The sequence below is a fragment of the Balaenoptera borealis genome (assembly GCF_965194805.1).
Source record: "Balaenoptera borealis genome assembly, chromosome: 5".
In the NCBI taxonomy this organism is placed as follows: Eukaryota; Metazoa; Chordata; class Mammalia; order Artiodactyla; family Balaenopteridae; genus Balaenoptera; species Balaenoptera borealis.
In genome coordinates this window covers 45,998,133-46,012,679 of record NC_138862.1, presented here as the reverse complement: position 1 = coordinate 46,012,679, position 14,547 = coordinate 45,998,133, and the positions used below count along the sequence as shown (strand labels likewise).

Here is a 14,547-nt window from a genome sequence, read left to right as displayed (position 1 = left end):
CAATTAATACTTGTCTATTTAAGCTCAAATCAAGGAAAAGAGACTGGCAAAATACACATAAAAAGAGCATGATATAAAAATTTGGAGTATAATCATGAATACTACTGATTATGGTGATTTTATAAGTGTATTCTCTAACTACAATCTATTTTGAATGACCTAAAAACTATCTAAACATACAATAGGCATTTTAGTATCCTAGTTCTTGCTTCAAGATTTCTGAAAGTACACTTATTTAGAGTGTTTACAGGGTATTCTATAAACTTACTGCCTTAGTGAAATTGTAAATGAAAATGGTAAAAGTGTCTTTTCCAATACAAAAACTCTGCAGAAAATGCAGCCTGGTGTCCATGGGATTTAAGGCAGAACTCAGTATTTTCAAGTAGCTATAATCATTTCCACACTATAAACACACACAAAATACCAGAAAAACACAGTTGTAAGTCAGCACATAAGTATTTTGCATTGCGCAAACAACTGAAGAATTTAAAGCTGAAATCACCAAAAGAAGTAATACTTGACACTTCGTAAAACTTTCTGAAACTTATATCCTATGTTTATGTTTCACTAATCTTACTGCTAAATCAAAATTTTAAAATGTGTTGAGTTTTAAAACAAACAATATTTTAAAATTTGGGGTTAAGTATAAAAATCACTGCTTCAGATAAGCTTTCCCCACTTCCTTCCCAGATTACTAGAGTCCCTTCTTCATTTGTCTCTGACATCTTCAGGATCACTCTGCTTCAATCCATTCTTCCTGGTCAAAGTGATCGTTAATCTGACCATGACACTCTTCTGTTAGAAAACTCCTTCAATAAATCTCCATCAGCTGATGAATAAAATGAAGAGTCCTTGATATAGATATAGAAAGTTATTCACTTCCTGGCCGCAGACACACCTGTCACATAGAACTAATTCCCATTCTCAGAATGCACCAAATTCACATGCCAGCAAACCACTTTCTTCTCCTGCCTGCAACATCCTTCCCCACCCTGTCCAACTCTTAATCCTTTACAATTTAGTTCTAGCTTAACCTGTATTTTTTTTAAATAAATTTATTCATTTATTTATTTATTTTTGGCTCTGTTGGGTCTTCGTTGCTGGGAGTGGGCTTTCTCCAGTTGCTGAGAGCGGGGGCTACCCTTCGTTGTGGTGCGTGGGCTTCTCACTGCAGTGGCTTCTCCTCTTGCAGAGCACAGGCTCTAGGGGCGCGGGCTTCAGTAGTTGTAGCACGCGGGCTCAGTAGTTGTGGCTCGCAGGCTCTAGAGCGCAGGCTCAGTAGTTGTGGCGCACAGGCTTAGTTGCTCTGCGGCATGTGGGATCTTCTCGGACCAGGGCTCGAACCCCTGTCCCCTGCATTGGCAGGCAGATTCTTAACCACTGCACCACGAGGGAAGTCCATTAACCTGTATTTTTTGTGCTCCCACTGCGCTCAGTGATACCCCTCATACGTTTCTGCTGGTAATGACTGGGTGGTTGTCCATTTGTCTAACTAGAACTTGAACTCATTTAACTCAGGAACGGTATCATTCATGGCTGTATCCCAGAGCCTAGCATCGTGCCTGACAGTGTGAAGGCACTCAAATATTGTTTGTTAAATGAATTTTTAAAATAACTGATATTAAACAGTCTCCAGTTATGTGTGCTTAATCAGAAAACACTATTCCATTGGGAACAATGGAATAATACACATTAGTCTTTTTTCCTTAATGAAATACTAGTATAAGTCTCTTGAGAGCATGTACCATCCACTCTCATCCTGCATCATCTTTCTCTAAAGGTATAAAGAGGGGAGTAGGGCTGTGAGAAGAAAATTACTCAATAGGAACAAGGGTATTTTCAATTGATTTACAAACAAAACACAAAAAAATTAGAATCTATAAAGACACTCAAAACGCTGCATACCTAGATGTCAACTTAGGAGGAGGAGGAAGGAGAAGAAGAAGAAACATTAACAGAAAAGTCTCGAAAGGCTTGGAGTGGTACTCTCAGACTCTCAAAAATACAAGAGAAAGAAACATTTCGAATTCAGATGATCTCAAACGTTAAGAAAGACGACAAGCCTTTCCTATTGTTCTTTCACAATTTAACCCCCTTTGGGACCCAGGAATTATTTCAATAGTAGTATTTTTAGAAAGCACACATTCGGCTCATGGCAGGGGGTTAGGGGCAGTAATCATAATCACACATAGGCACAAATAAGACTACCTTGAATTTTAATAGCCTCATCTTACTTAGCTAACAGAACTCTGGAAATTACTCTTTCAAAATGGTCCAGATAAATATCAAGGTCAAAGTGACACAGAAGCTCCTCATTTTTGAAGCAAACATATTTAGACCATGTCTGAAAACCAGGAATCCAACTTACAGTCATTAAGCAACCACTTACTCTATGCCAGACGTAAAACAAAACAAAACGGATGTAGGTCTGTTTCAGGGATGGCACCTTAGGGACAAAAGCCACTTCAGTCAAAATGCTTCTTTCTGGATCTGATTTTTTCAAATATGTACATTGGAAGTGTCAGATCAGCACTCTGCCAGATCTAAAATCCCATGTGATCCTTCAATAAGCAGAGTGAGTGGAAAAAGGAACAGGGAGACTAACCTGGAGGCTTCTGTGGTAAAGGAAGAAAAAGACTGTGACCAAGAAACCAACTCAGTCAAAACTGATATCAGGGCATTACAACAAGGAGGCAGAAACTTCTACTGTCCCTTATTTCAAAGTGACTGAGGCCGACCCGGGGTCTGTCCTCTATTCCCTTGGGCTGCTCCGTCTCATCCCTCACTTGGGTCCTTAAACATAGTTACCCTCACACCTTCCAAGGGGTCTGCTCATTCCCTGTGGCATCTACACTACCTTGGGGCTCTTAGAAACACATCTTCACATGACAAGCTCTAGAGTTCTCTTTGCTCACTGCTATACTGCAGGTACATTATGGATTAGACTGACTTTTGTGCACTGGCCTGGGATCCCACCCAGCATCTCCAACCCTGCTTCTATGGGAATAAAGACAGTTCCACACCGACAATTTCCAAACAACCATCTGGAAAACTGTCCATTCATAAACAGTGACTGCTAGCAGTAGAGTAGTACTTGTATTTTTTTTTTTAATGACTATTAACAGAATATAAAACAGGTGGTTATGGCTATTTCTGGGTTTCAAATTAAAAGGTAACAAAATGCTGCACTTTTAAGACAAACAGCATGTATTTTAGCCCAAACATGTGGCGTCTGAATTTCAGAACTCTTTGGAGAGAAACTGGGAGCAAAGAGGAGAGGTAACAGACATGATTATGAAGCTTCACGGCTTTGCAGTCTTAGAGCTTCTGACAGTCCCTTCCCCATAATGTCAACCCTCTCCTATAATTTATGTATCCACCTTGAAGCTTATTTACTTCCTGTTCCCATCACATGCTCCCAAAACAAGACCCATAATTACAGTTTAATCACAGGCTATAGAGAAACTCAGTCTGTTTGATGTGACCTGAGCTGTCCATCTACACATGACATCAGCAACTGCTCTATTCTCCCAAAGTCTTCTTCCTCATACCCTTCAGATTCTGAACATTCGTGACCCACCTCACAAGAATCAATACCCCTCCGCAACTAAGACCAGGTGCAACAAATAAATAAATAATTATTAAAAAAAAAAAAAAAAGAGGGCTTCTCTGGTGGCGCAGTGGTTGAGAATCTGCCTGCCAATGCAGGGGACATGGGTTCGAGCCCTGGTCTGGGAAGATCCCACATGCCGCGGAGCAGCTGGGCCCGTGAGCCACAACTACTGAGCCTGCGCGTCTGGAGCTTGTGCTCTGCAACAAGAGAGGCCGCGATAGTGAGAGGCCCGCGCACCGCGATGAAGAGTGGCCCCCGCAACTAGAGAGAGCCCTCGCACAGAAATGAAGACCCAACACAACCATAAATAAATAAATAAATAAAAATTAAAAAAAAAAAAGAGAGTAATAAGATATCTTAAAAAAAAAAAACAAAGAATCAATACCCTGAACCTTTGCTGTGACATGAACTCAAAGCAGTATTCTAGCTGCTGTCTAAAATGGGACACCCATTCGTGTGTGTACCATTCAACAAACTGTACTGAGGGAGGAGCACTGGAGATCCAAGGACAGGTGAGACTGGGTCTTCCCAGAGCGGACCAAGGCTGACCTTGCCTCCAGCTCAAATTCTTCCTCCTTTGTCAATTCTTCTGGATACCAATAAGCTGATAAACTGTGTGAGAATATACAAACATACAAATACATATAAACCCATGCCCCAGTGATTACTTTTTTTAAAAAAAGTAATCTCATCATCTCAACTCCTTACCAAGACCTACCTCATCTGGCCCCTGGCTCCCTTCCATTCTGTTGTCTCTGCCTATTCTGGCATCTGTGCCAACATGGTCCTGCCCCAGAACCTTGAAACTGGCTCTTCGTTCTTCCTGGAAAGACCTTTCCTCTGATTTGCTCATGTCCTTACTTCCAAATATCATGCAGGTCTTGGGTCAAATGTTACCCAATAGAGAGGCCTTTCATGACCATCCTCTCTGTACCTTATTACAGACTCACTACTTCCATCATGTCCTCTTCCCTCACCCAGCTTTATTTTACTTCAAAGCACATTATATATAAATCTATATAACTTTCCCATTGGAATACAAACCCTCTGTAAGCAGAGACACATTTAGATATTCAAACTAGATTCTGAAAAGTAAAGACCCATCTAAGATTTTTTAAAGGGTTAAAATTATCTTTATAATTTGTAAAAGTATATGTACTATTGTAGAAAATGACAAAGCACCATTGTTAAGTGAAAAAAAAAATTCAGGTTTCAAAATCCTGAAGAGAATTTTTACTTTTTCTAAAAATATGTATACATGTAGACATGCACATAGGAAATGATCTAGAAGAAGAGTGCTCGTCTCTGGGTGGATAGGGTTATGTATGAGTTGTGCTTTTTTTCTTTTTGATTTCTTATAATTTCATAGCTGTTTTAGAAAAGCATATATTACTATCTAAAGGAAGAAAGAACAAGTATTGTAGTTGATTTTAAAACACAAAAACAAGTAAGTGAAAAAATGCTAGCAAATTTTAAGTAGACAAATAACTAAATACCAACAGTACAAATATTTCATAATGGCAATTTCTCTGTATCATAATAAACACAACATTGCCAAATAAGATCCCTATCTACCTACCTAGAACAATGGAACAATCAAAATTATTACCATACATATTTTCAGCTTTGACTGAAATACAGCACAATGCCACCCCTCCAGCCAGGGTATGATCCTTTGTGCTTCAACAACGAAGACAATAAAAGGCTGAGAGTTTACATCTCACCCAACCTATTCCCAGTTATCAAAATTTAAAATTCAAAGTATTTCATTCCTTGTCATAAGAAGCATGGAAGTTATAAAAAATTATGATCTGCCACTAAGGGTAGCATCCATGTTTTGTATAAATTTTAGTACAAAGAGCAAAGCAGAAATTTCTAACATATCATGTAGAAATCACACAAAATTAGTATTTGTGAGAGCATTCAAATACCATTTTCATGTCATTTCTGGCACTACCATTTGTGCTACTTGTCATAAAGAACACATAAAAGATGTGCTCCTTCAAAAGCATGTTGTACTACTCTAAACAAAACTGTATTTTATATACACGGAAAGGTTGACTTTTGATTTAATCCCAAAATTATAACACTTATTTTGGCTGAATGAATAAAGGGAAGTGGGAAGAGGTGTAAAATAGCTAAGTCCTCATCTACCATCACCAGAAATCAATATAAACTGTCTAAAGTTTACAAATCAAGAAAGAATAGTAAAGAGACACATGAACAGAAAGGCCAGAAGAAACAGCTTAAACGAGATTAAAACTGTTTCCTCTAAGAAGAGAGTCTCAAGAATGGGCCTACACCTGTTAAATGCTCCACAGCCCCGTGAGACACCTTGGTACTTATTTTAAGAGGAAAAGAAAGATTTGTGCTATGTCTGCCTTTCCCACAAAACTGCAGGAGTGTTTTGAACCAAAGACCATGCTGCACTGGATTCCCATAGGCTAGTACAGGGCCTGGCACAAGTGGTACCAAATGAATTCTTGTTAAAACATTGGTGAGGTTTTCAAATCAACTGATGAAAATGTTAGAACTACAGAGAGGAAATACCCAATGCATATTCATATGTAACCTTTCCAGTAAAACAAAAGTCTTCCTAATCTATAAGGCATACTTCTTTATTTTGTACACATCTATTATCCTATGGAGTTTTGGCTGGCATGGTAAAGCTGGAAGAGACCTTAGCAATGAGGTCCACCTCCCTCGCTTTATAATCAAAGACAGAGAGCTAATGAATTGCCCAGAGTCACACTGCTACTTAAAGCAGATGATTTAGGTGATCTCACAAAAATGAGTTGATATTTCTGATGCTCTGTTACCTCCACCCAGTTTCACATTGCAGATTAATAATGCATAAGCCTTCCTCATACCTGTAGAAAGTATCAAAATATCTAATTTTTCTGCATTATAAATATTCCATTTACTTATAGCCTTAATCATAACTTTTCTCACTTGAACACGTTAATGGAGTTCATTCTTTCTTTGGAGAATTTTTGCCAACTCAGGATTATAAATTCTCTCTCTTTTTTCCTCTTTTATACAGAGATATTCACTAGGTCATAACCAGTCTTTTTTTTTCTGAAATAGATAATTCACATAATTGTTTTTAAGTATAAGAAGGTCTAAAATGAAAATTCTCCCTCCTGTTCCTCATTAATTCACCCAGTCTCTCATCTTCCCTAAGTAGTTAACACAACACTGGTAACAGACTTTTTTCATACTTCCCCATTTTCATATGCAAACAGGAGCATACTATACACAGTGGTTTGTATCTTGCTTTTTTAATTTTTTTACTTAATGTATCTAAGAGACATTTTCTTATCAGTACATAAAAAGCTTTATCATTCTTTTTGACAGCTGTGTAATATTCCACTACATGGATATACCACAATTTACCAATTAGTCCACTATTGATGGGATTACACTTTATTTTTCATCTTTTGCTAATTAAAACAACACTGCAATGACTAAACTTGTAGAGGCAACTTTTGGCCTGTTTGCAAACTGTATACAGCCAATGGAATTCCTAGAAGGGAACTGTTAAATCAGAGTATCTGAATGTATAATACTGATAGAACTTGTCAAATTGCCCTCCAAAGTGGCGTATCAATTTACACTCCCTCTAGTAGTGTATGAGAGTTCCTGCCAACAAACTCAAGTTTTGATTATCAAACAGGTGGAATATGGTATCTTGCTAGTCATAATCTGTATCTTTTTCGAAGGAGATGATTGACTCTTTTTATGTGTTCAAATATAAATTTATAAGTTGTATAAGTGTATATATTTTCCTCTCTCAACTGCCAGGACCATAAATTCTTTATTGTACAGAGCACTGACCCAGGCCATCTGGGCAGACATCCAGCTGCATGCCATTGTTTTTTATTTCCATTCAATACCATTTTCTAAGGCCTGCCTTCTGTTTGGGTCTTCCCAAGTTAAGCAGGGGATGTAGTCACATGATGCTGTAGGCTTTGAATTCAGGAAGGAGAATTCGACTCCTTACTCTGCCACAAGATGTTGACACTTTTGATTAGTTATTGGACCTCTCCAAGCCTTAAATTGCGTTATCTGTAAAATGGAGTAAAGATTCCTCACTCACAAGGTTGCTTTGAGGATTAAGTGAATGTATATGTTTAAAGCCCCAAGCATAGGGCTTGGATCTTATTAGGGCCTCAATTAAGGGTGGTTTAGGTTTTTGTTTTTTTTGAATTTCTGAATTTTATTTATTTTTTATACAGCAGGTTATTATCTATTTCATACATATTAGTTATCTATTTCATTACATATTTCATTCATGTATATATATTTCAATCCCAATCTCCAGTTTAAGCGTGGTTTAGTTTTGTCATCATTAATCTGTCAGGCAAAAGAAACACTTGACTAAGCAAACAGTTGTTTCTCGCTGCTTTGGGATATTTCCAATTACATACCCCCAGGGGTTATACACTGAGAGGTAATCCTGCTGGAGTTGTACCAGTACTTGGCCTTCACAACTGCCAAATAAACAGTAAGAATTAGTTATTTCTGGTCATAAAACTTCAACTTATTTCTCTATCAACACCAAGCCATTTTGTATAAGGATCTCGGCTTACTTGGAATGCTGATTTTTGAAAGGATGCGCTTTTCTGCCTCCATGTAAGACTTGCTGAGTCAAGGAGGAGCAGGTGGGACTGAGGGAAAGCACTTCCATCCCTGCTGGTATAGTTACTGCCGCATCTCCCCACTAGTCTGCCTTGGCCAAGGCTGCTCATCAAACCATGCTCAGAGAGAAGGTCAGAGCAGCGAGAGGACACTTCGTATGAGAAAGTCTTCATACCACGTCTGACCCTCATGATACAGTACGTGCGTTCTGAACCACATGTCACACGCCCCAAATACATGTTTGGCACATAATGAGCTCATCTGGAAAATAGAGACATACATGTTTATCTCCTCCATTAATTTAGGAACTCTCTGAGGGCAGTTTTGGTCTTTCATTCATCTTTGTATCCCACTCGTTAGCAACATACTTGACAAGTAGCAGTCACTCAAATTTATGGAATGAACAGACTAAAAAAATATAAGACTCTAACTTTTACTTCATGCTGATACTCTCTTTTCAGTAGAGAGCCTGGATTACTTTCCTGAGTTTCAATTTATGTCAACCTATGTTTTCTTGCTACCACAGTTGTACTGGCATTTCTGGTATATCTGCATGTCAGTGTATTTCATCAAAACTCTGGTTAGGAAACAAAATATTTTACTGAGGGAGTATTATTTTCCTCTTACTTTACAGAATGTGCTATTATCCTTTTTACATATTTTCCACTGAGATGAAAAAAAAACCCCAAAAATGTTTGCTTAATCAGAACTTTCAAAGTTAGAAGTGCTGATTAAATTTACTGCAGGCCAATTTGAGGTACACTTGCAACTTGAACCCGTTTACAGTGTACAATTGAGTTAGCTTTCAAGGAGTTTCCTCAGCAAGAAACAGAATCCCCAAGGTAGACATCTGGCAGACACCCTGTTAAGCCCAAAAGTCAGAAATCTCACTTGAAAAAAAGTATGGTTTCAACACCATAAAACAGTCTATATTTCTACTCCACTGCCATAGGTAGGTTCTGTGCTTTCCATTAACCTGGAAGCTCAAGATTCTCACAAAATACACAGGGCTGAGGACTTCTGGAATTTTCCAGTCATCTTTATTGCTGAAGGCATGAACTACAGATGTGGTCCTTCAACACCACATAGGTATCTCTTATTCCACTAAACTAGTTACCAATTATTCTCTATAGTGCTTTCAAATAAATGAAAATGCAATCATGATAAAAATTCGGAGAACAAAGCTCCTTTTCCTTACATAACTGATGCTGTGGTCAACATTTAACTTGAAGGCCAACAGTTTTCATGCTGGTATCAGGGGCATTATTGACATTTTTTATGAGACTATCTCCTGCACTACATCCCATTAGCATCCTGGCTCTACCCATTTATCAATCACACTCAGCCATGGTGAAAAGCAAATATTCTCTGAACTTTAAATCAATAGCCAAACACTCTGTCTAGAGAGCTTTATGATGGTGCCCCCATGTTTCAAAATGCCCACCGTAAGGGTACGAGTGTACTAACCCTCGCTTAAAACCAGTAATAAGTGCTTTAATGCTCCTCAACAGAGATTCACTCCCTCACCTGAGCTAGGTAAAGGGGACACCAAGATGAGACACAGCCCTGCCTTGGGTCTAGTGATCCTGTCTTACCTTCTATCAATAGCACTATATTGGGATGCTCAAAGGAACAGCCAAAAAGAGTATATGTGAAATGGGCCACAGCGTTACCCATTCTGGAATAAAGGAAGGAAAGGTCCAACTGACTTACATATTCAGATGTATTTTGAAGGAGCATAGTTCAGCAGGGTGGTGGGCAGAATGGTGTGGAAAAAGAATCAGAGCTTCTGAGTCTGAGAGACCCAATTTCAAATCTCACCCCTGAAACTTACTCCTGTCATGATTTGGAGTAAATCGTTCTCCACTGGGAGTGCTATCACTCTCCCTGCCACCCACCTGGGTGGAGGTGTTTTGAGTTCTCCCAATGACTGGAGGATGCAACTGGCAATTAGTGGGCGGGGCTACAGATGCCAAATGTCCTGCAAAGGACAGGAGAGCCCAGTTCAACAAAGAATTGTTCCACCCAAGATGCCAACAGTGTCCACACCTAAGAACCTTATCATCCTCAGTTTGCTCAACTGTCAGAATAGTGATAAGCATACCAACCTTCCAGGCTGAGAGTGACGTTTAAATGAGACAATGCAAGTAAAAGTACCCAGCCCAGGAGGAAGTGCACAGTGGGCCCTTGATAAATGCTGTTCTCGCCTTACTATCCCCCTCCCGAGTTTACGAACATTGTACAGAGCTCATTTTAAACACGTCCATCATGTGCGATATAGCAAAGAAACAAAACTGAGCAATCATCTCAAAGTAGGGAAAATTAGAAGGCAGGTATCCTCCAAATTTCAGTTTAGCAGCATCTGTTTAAAAGACCTTCACAAAAATTCTCTAAGCTTTAAATCGAGAGCCAAACACTCTTTGTGGCCCAGCGCTAATCTAGCTTTCTTTCACTCTGCCTCTTTGGATAACGTCTCTTCACTCTGCCTCTTTCACTCTGCCCCTCTTTCACTCTGCCCCTCTTTCACTCTGCCCCACTAATATATACATTAACGCCTCTTTCACTCTGCCCCACTAATGTATACAGCCCCCAAGAGATCATAACCTCTGAAGGCCTTTGCTCAGCCTAGAAGACCCACTCCCTGTTTCTCTCTTCGTGGCTAAATTCTCTACCTGTGGAAAACACCAGTGCCTTGAAGGCCCAGGTAAAACCACCTCCACCACGAAGCCCTCCCTGCTCTCCCCTATCACTTCTAATGAGTCCATTCATTGCATGCTCATAAACTGGGCTAAACATTAGAGCAGTGAATTGAATTCAGTTGCAGTTTTCATCTCTATAAAACCTAAAACAAATTAATATAAACACTTCCTGGATCTGGTCAACCACCCAAGACATAAGTACTGAAATGTAAGTCCATTGCCAACACCTGAATTCCCATATACAACAGTGTTGATGCAAACAGGCCTTCTTTAACTGCTGAAGGTTAATGAGGACAGCAGTGAACACAATATAAAAATGATGTGTTCACAGCAAATGATGCCCAAATAAATTACAGCACACGATAAAAGCAAAAGTTTTCCTATGGTTCAAATAGGGAAATATTGGACAACCTGAATCATGGCATGGTACACAGTGCTACAGTCCTAGCAAGCCCCAAAAAACTTGTGTTTGTCCCAGTCGGTACCATATGCATTTTGTGAGTAGCCAAAAAACAGCTGTTAGGATAATGCTGTAAATTTTACTTTTATTGGTCTTGTGGTTACGTTTGTGTTTAATTTTTAATTCTGTTCTTAAGAAATTGTTAAGGAATTCTGTTCTTAAGGAATTTATGTCCCATTTGTATTTGTACACACACAAGTTACGTCACAAAATTCACGTAAGCCAACACTGGAAGTGCAGAAACAGAGACTATACAACCCAAGTTTGAGAGAATGCATTTTGTTTTGAGTACATGGAAAAGTCAGAACGCAGAGATTAATCCTTAATGTATGTTAAGGGGGCTCAGAGTTGCAGGCACTGCATAGGACTTAATACTTGTTCATTAACTGAAAAGCAGCTGTGAGACTTCGGGGAAGTTTCTTTAACTGTTTCTCATAGTAAAATGAAAATACTGATTGTACAGGTCTGTCCAACCTCAAAGTGTAATATTATTAAAAGCACTCTGTCAATTGTAATGTGCCAGACACACCATAGATGGTAGGATGACTGTTTTCAAGTGGTCTTCTTCCCTTCTCCCAGTTCCTTGAGAGAAAGGACCTTTTTCTGTCATCTTTACATCCCTGCCACACCAAGCCCCTCGTGTCTGAACAGACTCTCCTGCATCTAAAATCACCAGTACAAAAGGTAAACCAGCCTCCCACTAAAACCAAAAGTTCTTACTGCCTCTAAAATAAACAGCCAAAACCCCCTTCATTTTGAAATAAGATCACAGTGACAGATCGCAATTCTGTTTCCAATCTTGTTAACACCAGGGTGTTGTGTTACTAGGACATTGTTTCCATTTGTTTCATTAAACTTTCAATAAAGCCTTTGTGTCTGTTTATATCCTTGAAAAGAAAGATTTAAACTCATTTAAAAGGTAAAACACCCACACAAAGGATTATCTGCTATCCCCTTAACATCTGGCAAGTTCTAAAAAAGATGAGGACACAATTAGTGTTCATATAAGCACAATTAAATTTCTCATTGTCAAAAAGCCACAGTGGGTGCCTCTCTGGAGATGAGAATGGAGAAGTGGTAAGGAGACAAGAGACAAGTGGCTGTAGTGGTTAGCTCCAGAGAGAAAAGAGATTTGAGAAGTGCCTAAAAAGCCAAAATAGGGCAGGGCAGCAGGCAGGGTTTCAGGACAATTCTGATATAAACCTGAAACTGGCCTGCCTGTTCCCTGCTAACACTGACACAAGTTTCCAACTTTTGCTGAGTCTACTTGGGATTTCTTTTAAACACTGCCTCCATATTATCCAAGACTGTTAGTGCTGTTACAGTGATGGCAGGCACCACAGGCTGTCTGCCCACACCAGCATTCTGACATTCTGGTTGAGTCCTGTCAGACTTCAAAACTATTTTTAACTACTGTGTTAACTCTGAATTTTAAATTTTCTCTTAATAGGGCAATAATAGCTGAAGCTTCCCAGGAGAAGTTTTCCAAATATTATAGGAGCTTTCTTGGAAAGATGTGGCATTTTATTAACAGATGGTCATAATAGAAATGTTTCACAAATAGGGAAACTGAGGAACATATAAACGACTAGAATCAAACCACAAGACCTGAATGAATATTGATGGAATCAGCTCAGTTACAGTTACAGTTGTTTCCTATCCATTTTTCTTTGAAGCCCTCCACGAATCCTTTAACATCTGAAGTAAACACAGCTTTCTGGAGAGCGTCCTTTCAATCACATGAGTGACCTTCTAGTGCAAATTGGGGGAAGACGGAGCCGTAAGCCTCTCTTGCCATCAAAAGTTTAAAACAGCGAGTTGTATATCACTTAACCCCTCTTCCTCGGGACAGATGAAAGGACTCAGGAATAGGTAGTTTTATTATACATGAATTTTTTTTTTTTAATTTCGATTTTACAGCAGCAGGTGAAGAAGGAAAAAAAGACTGCAGAGAAGGGGCAAGTTTTCATTACTGAAACCAAGACAGCTCGAGTCCTGGTTTCTGGAATCTGTCTGGGAACTTGAGGCAGATGTTTCCGAAGAGACATGGGAGAGAAGGGCGGCATCATTTAAATGTCAGGCAATGGTAAATAAGCCTAGCGAGGGTTTTACATTTTGATGGAGTCTTGGGAACTCAGCATCACCATTCTTTTTTTAAAAAAAAAATATCATTTTGATAAACTATGAATAAAATGGCAAAATCCCAGCCAAGGGGGTGGCGCTCCAAAGCGTTACCTTTCCCACAGAAGTGGTTTTAGGATCGCGCCCTCTTTGCCCTGGCGGATGGCTCGGCTCACAACTGTTTCCCATTACTGTCGGCAGGACGCCGGGGGACTCGCTTTTGCCGCAGAACTTGGAGAACAGACGCGACTGTGGGACGGGAACCGAATCACATCCGGGGAGGGGAGGTGGGGAGGCAGAGCGCCCCGCGGGCTGGCCCGGCCTCGGGTCACGAACTTCACCCGGATTTAACAAACCAAGCGATGCGGCACGAGAACTGGACGAGAAGGACGAAACTTGAGCAATGGAGGAAGAACAGAAAGTGACGAGCGCAGCCTGGCCGAGAGCGGCTGGCTGCGGGCACCGGGGCCGGGAGTCCCCCGTCCCGCGAGTCGGCGCAGGGCCCCCCGACGTCCCCCCCCGGAGCTCCCACCTGGCTGCGCCCCGGCCCGGCGCGGGCGGCTGGCTTGTCCCCGGCCTCTCCTCCTCTTCCTCTTCCTTGTCCCGGGAAGGGCTTCGGGGAGCGAAGAACCGGGAGAAGCTGTGCCAGGGGGCGCCGCCCCTCCTCCGGCCGCCGGACATCTCCCCGGCGCGGCAGCCGGTCCGCGGCCGTTTCCGGGGAACGCGCGAGACGGTGTCCTGCGCCCTGAGACCGGCGCCGCGGGACCCGGCGAGAGCAGGACTGACTCGGCGCGGGCGGGCGGGCGGCGCGATTCAGACCATCTCGGGCAGGAGAAGCGCGGGCGCTATGCGCTCCCAGCGCGGCTACTTCTCGCGCTGTGCAGCGGCTCCTCCTCCTGCCCCCAGCCCGCCCGCCCCCGGGAGGAGCCAGAGGCCGCGGCACCGCCCCGAGCCCGGGACCCGCCGCCGTCCGCCACCGCCGGCCGGGTCCTCGCTGCCGGCGCTGGCCTGAG

At 41.2% G+C, this 14,547-nt stretch overlaps 1 protein-coding gene across 4 annotated transcripts in view; it reads right to left on the bottom strand.

The window, feature by feature from the left end:
* The window catches only part of CRYBG3 (crystallin beta-gamma domain containing 3), a 111,459-nt gene extending 97,128 nt beyond the window's left edge, over positions 1 to 14,331 (bottom strand). For all 4 annotated transcript variants that reach the window (XR_014244697.1, XR_014244698.1, XM_082392023.1 and 1 more), the window contains exon 1: positions 14,067 to 14,331. Coding sequence is in view for 2 of the 4 variants with exons in the window: in XM_082392023.1 (XP_082248149.1) it covers positions 14,067 to 14,215 (149 nt within the window). In the remaining 2 variants the exon portion in view is untranslated. The remainder of the gene's footprint in view (positions 1 to 14,066) is intronic.
* Between the last annotated feature and the right edge of the window lie 216 nt (positions 14,332 to 14,547).